Below are 5,000 nucleotides of genomic sequence, written 5' to 3' on the forward strand. Positions count from 1 at the left end.
TCAACCGCAGAGTCCAATCCGAGTTGCTGTGGGTCACCTGAAGCTAAAGTCACAAGCTTCGCTCCATTTAGCGTGAAACGTGAAACGTAAAATGGCAAGCCGACGTTTGCCGTCTCACGTAAACGTGATGCCGTTTTCCGTTACCTTGCCGTCGTCGTTTCATAAAGTGTCTTTACGGCCTACAGGATTTTCGTGGTTTTGGCATCTCTATAAAGCGTAGATAAATGTCCCAAAAATAAGTTTTCGATTCTGCCAATTTTTTTTTTTTTCCGAAATCAAGCTTCAAAGTTCGCGCTTTGGTCACACCCAATCAAGTTGACCTGGAGACAGCACCAGAAAGAGACTTAGTTCCAGAATCGACTGTGACGTCATTTCAGGAACCGCGCGCCAAATTCAATTTTTTTGGAGGATCATTTTTGTTTTTTTCCTTTAGCGGATTCTTCGGAAATTATGCCAGATCGATATATTGTTGTGGGTTGTTCAAATATTCCTGATGCAGAAAAGGGCATAACATTACATAAAATTCCATTTGTGGTGACGATCGAAGTGAAGCAAAGGCCAGAAGGAAGAAATGGACGGACTTCGTGAATTTAAAGCGCAACAAATGGACACCAAGCGGTTCATCCACTCTGTGTTGTTGTCACTTCGCTCCTGAGGACTTCCCGTGGCGGTTGTCGTTTGGAAATCTTAAATGTTAGGGAACAGCACATTATCTGGTGTGAAGATTTATCCGATTGAAGTCGTCGCCACGTTGGTCATTCCACATTAGCGTACAATCATAGTTGTTTTACAGTAGCTGTGTGAAAATTTTGCATTTCAGTTTATTTTGTTAGCTACTCGCGTTTAATTTCTTGTCCAAGCTTGTACGCCTTCTGGTTTTGGTTACAATGCTGTCAAACTGGTTTTGTAGCTGTTGTTGTCTTTCAGTTATTTTTTTCCTTTCACAATTACATTCGCGAAGCCAATCTTCAACTCAATTTTCATCTGCCAGTGACTCTTGACAAATCGGGGCATTCTTTTCAGTTGGAAGGAGCATCCTCGTCAAACCAGTCTAGATCTTCGAACTCCATCTTTTCGTTCGAATCCGATAAAAGACCTTTGCCATCATCTTCAGAAGAAAAGTCGCTTTGATGTTCCATCACTCACTAAACTGTGTCGCTTAATGAAACTACACGATGAATCAGATTGTTTATAAAGGTAGTCAAGCTATCTCTTTCAATTTCGAGTCGCTCCTGAAGTGACGCTACTAGTCACCAATCTTCGATTACGCGGTCGACTTGTTTGGGCGTGCCAAAGCGTGAAATTTGAAGCTTGACTTTGGGGTCAAAAGTGACGGGATCGAAAAATTAGTTTTGGGACATTTATCTACGCTTTATAGAGATGCCAAAACCATAAAAACTCTGTAGGCGGTATAGGCCAGCAATTGTACATTGCAGCTTTGTTTTCTTTGTCTCTAGAGATTGGTTGCAAACCACCTATTACCGAATATTTTGTGTGGAGCGACACACAAAGAGAGAGCGGTTACTGAAAAGTGAGCACAGAACGACAAAACAGAAGAAAATCGGTTGCTTATCGAAATAAATTAAAAATATTTGGCAATTAAAAAGAAAAACTTCGTCCTTTTCACATTTTGTATGCTTTTTAACTAGTTTGAGTTCATGCTATGTACAGCAGTTGCTGTCTTAACCTCTTTTTGTCGTATCGTGCATGTTGAGTGCAGTTCTAAAACGCTGCCTGCGAATGAAAACTAACTTTTTGCTGGCTTTGATAAGCTCGTCACGCAACGCTTATTCCTGAAAATTTACTTCGAGCCTTGTGTTTCAACTCGTCACGCATTTCTCATGCTTGAAAAAACAAAGCATTGACTTCCGCATACTTAATGCTGATTTGTGTTGCAGGAATCGTGCGCAACGTTGATCCTGTAAGGAAAGTTCTGTATGTTTTGACACCGTTGCCATTAGACGCTCTCCAACGAGTGAACACATTATTGAAAGGGAACTTGGAGATTCCAGCTGCTCTGCTGCTCTCGGTTTGTACTTGCTTTTCGTCTTCGTAAAATTAAAACTCACTTATTTTCAGGATTGCGGTACACGCTTTGTAAAAAAAAGGTGACGCAAAGTTCTTCTTTAGTCCAAAAAACAACTACCCATATGCAACAGTAGGCTTGGAGTTGGAGTGAGACCCATTTTGAGTAAGGGGTGTTTGTTTATGTCCACTACTTGAAAATTAGGATTACAAGGTCACTAACTTTTATCGTCACTTTTGTGATGATGATGATGAAGACGGCGGTGGCGGACAATTAATCGGAAAATCATAAAATGTTCAACGGAGACAGTGAAGAAAGCTATTTGTACTACCGCTGCTGCTACTGCTACTGCCGCTGCCGCTACCGCTACCGCTACCACCACCACCACCACCACCACCACCACCACCACCACCACCACTACTACTACTACTACTACTACTACTACTACTACTACTACTACTACTACTACTACTACTACTACTACTACTACTACTACTACTACTACTGCTAGTACTGTAAGTTCTCAGTTTCCGTGCTTTCTCCGTGGGACTTTTCATCTTTGAGACTCAAGATCACAGCAACCGCTTATACAGACCGAAGTGGACAAGTCCTTTCTCACAATCTCCAGTTGATACAAAATCAAGTGATTGAGGAACCCATCCAGATTCAAAGTGTTTGGCACAGACTGAAACCTGCGATTTGCCGAAAGTCGCAACAAAATCTCTTGGATCGCCGATTGTGGTGGCGTTGAACGATATTGAACGAGTTATGGGGAAATTGGATTACGCTCTCTCAGGTGAACACTTCTAAGTACACCTATCAGCGTTGCTGTTCAATGAAAAAAATCCTTTCACTGCTGGGAAGCAACGACAGGTTCAAAGATACAATTAAAATTATCAAACATCTGAACAAGATCATAGAAATCCTTAGAGACAAAGAGTGCGAACAACTGAGTTTAAACTTTGACTTGATCGAGGTCTGGAGGATAAGTGCTTTTCGGTTAGTTAAAGGACGTTTATTTTGAATCCCATCAAGAGAAAAACATTTGCAAACAATCTCCAAGGACTTAGATCGCATTACGCTGGCCGTTTGTGGGGAGGAGCGTTGCGTGACGACCCTAATAACGGCTGCAAAGGAAACTAATATTGCATACGATCACAACGAAACTCCAGGACACTTAAAGGAATTGTTAGACAATAGCCTCGACAAACAAGACATAGCACACTTTTGTTAATGCTATGTTCGATTCCTCAAATACCGCATCAAATAGCATAAAGAAAAGGTGATGTGTCTGATAGGAGAAACCAACAACGGAAAAACGAGCCTGTTTACGCCAATGATACGAGTCATTCCATCAAGGTACGTTGCAATGATAACGAAGCAGAAGGCTTTCAACAAGAGCTTGGTAGATGAAACTGATATTCTTATCATTTTTCTTGACGAGGCTCACTCGAAACTGATGGACCCATATGGCGGCAAAATATTGAAGCACGGTGGTCTCGCAGCACATGACAGAAAGTACAAGATATCGAGGCTTGCTGTAATAAGATGCCCAATGTTTATAACCTGTCAGACGGGCATGGGTTTCGGCACTGAACACAACGCTGCAAAAAGCGTGCCCTTGAAGAAATATTCTTTTTTCAAAACCCTTATAGATAACCTTTTGTAGCTAGAGTACAAGCGACAGTTCTTATAGCCATTGCGATGGACCGTGTCAGTTGTATGGGAGTGTGAAATCGCACAAACTCCAGAAGAGCTATCCCCTCCGATGCCAAGAACCAGCTCACAGCCAGATGGCTTTGGTGAAAAGAAGAGGGAAAGAATAAAAGCCTTTGAGCTGGAAGAAAGTGATAACGAGAATGAGGACAGTGCAGACGAAGTACAGAACATGAACATGCAAAACGGTGATATCAAGGGGAGAGTGAAGAATGTGAAACCACATCGATCCCTTCCGACTCCTGGGAGAGGCATCTCGAGAAGATCATACCGGAGCTTCGAAATCGGTGGTCATGCAACAGTCTTAAAGAGAGGCAGCTGGGACGTATACTTCTTGAGACGCGACAACACTGGATCTCGCTCGGGATGATCCGAGAAGATCCTCATTTTCTGGAGGATGTGGAGGGCCCGAACGTGTGCCATCCGAGAATTCAGGAACGTGCAAGGAAGGAATATTTTGCCAAATAAAACATTAAGACGAAGAGCAGAGAAATGTGCAAGATAAAGCGTCGAAATACTTTGAGAACGCATGGGTGTGGGCAAAGGATGGGTGTGGGCAAAGGAAAAGTGCATCCTATCTCGTCTTAGAAGCACTAATGTTTTCTACAAAAGCGATTTCATGTACCTAATGCCTCCAAAATACCTAAAGCAAGATATCGAGAAAATAACACCGGTATCAGGCCAAAATTCCTGCTGTCGTTAGTTTGGGAAACGTATATGATGATGACGTTTATTAAGGAGGAAAAAGTCACAGCTGTATCTATGATTTTTGCTGGGCAGTTGCTCGTGGATTCAAGCCCCGGCCGGGGATTTGTAGCAGGAGTTTGTAAACATTTTCTGCTGTTTAAAATTGTTTGTTGTTGTTGTTGTTGTTGTTGGAGTACAGGTTTCCTTTACAAAGCGCGTACATTTTGTTAGGCGGCAGTCTTTAATATTGCTGGAAACTTGGCTGAAGAACTATTTCCTTCAGTCTAAATTTAACGGCAGGTGCTATCCTCGGGATAAGTCCCACTTTACACATTTGAACTGTCGAAAGGTCAATGTATTTACCTGACTGATTTTTCTTTGATTCTGTCAATCTTTTTTAGACGAAGAAATTGAATGTTCCTTACGTGACCACTGAATTCACTTACCATCTGCGTGGTGCTGGGGCGAAGAAAATGCGGCACAATCTGCTGAGAAGAAGGAGAGGAGGTCGTCGTGTCAGTGACGGATAAAATGCAATGTGTATATGTTTGTAGAGAGACTCTGGAATAAA

At 42.2% G+C, this 5,000-nt stretch overlaps 1 protein-coding gene across 1 annotated transcript in view; it reads left to right on the forward strand.

The window, feature by feature from the left end:
* Nucleotides 1-5,000, forward strand: part of LOC138010559 (polynucleotide 5'-hydroxyl-kinase NOL9-like) — a 27,349-nt gene that overhangs the window by 22,259 nt on the left and 90 nt on the right. Inside the window, exons 16-17 of the mRNA XM_068857538.1 lie at nucleotides 1,899-2,029; nucleotides 4,831-5,000. The exon at nucleotides 4,831-5,000 is cut by the window's right edge and continues 90 nt beyond it. Coding sequence (XP_068713639.1) covers nucleotides 1,899-2,029; nucleotides 4,831-4,959 — 260 coding nt within the window. The 3' untranslated portion in view covers nucleotides 4,960-5,000. The remainder of the gene's footprint in view (nucleotides 1-1,898; nucleotides 2,030-4,830) is intronic.

The sequence above is a fragment of the Montipora foliosa genome, chromosome 7, assembly GCF_036669935.1.
Source record: "Montipora foliosa isolate CH-2021 chromosome 7, ASM3666993v2, whole genome shotgun sequence".
Taxonomy (NCBI): domain Eukaryota; kingdom Metazoa; phylum Cnidaria; class Anthozoa; order Scleractinia; family Acroporidae; genus Montipora; species Montipora foliosa.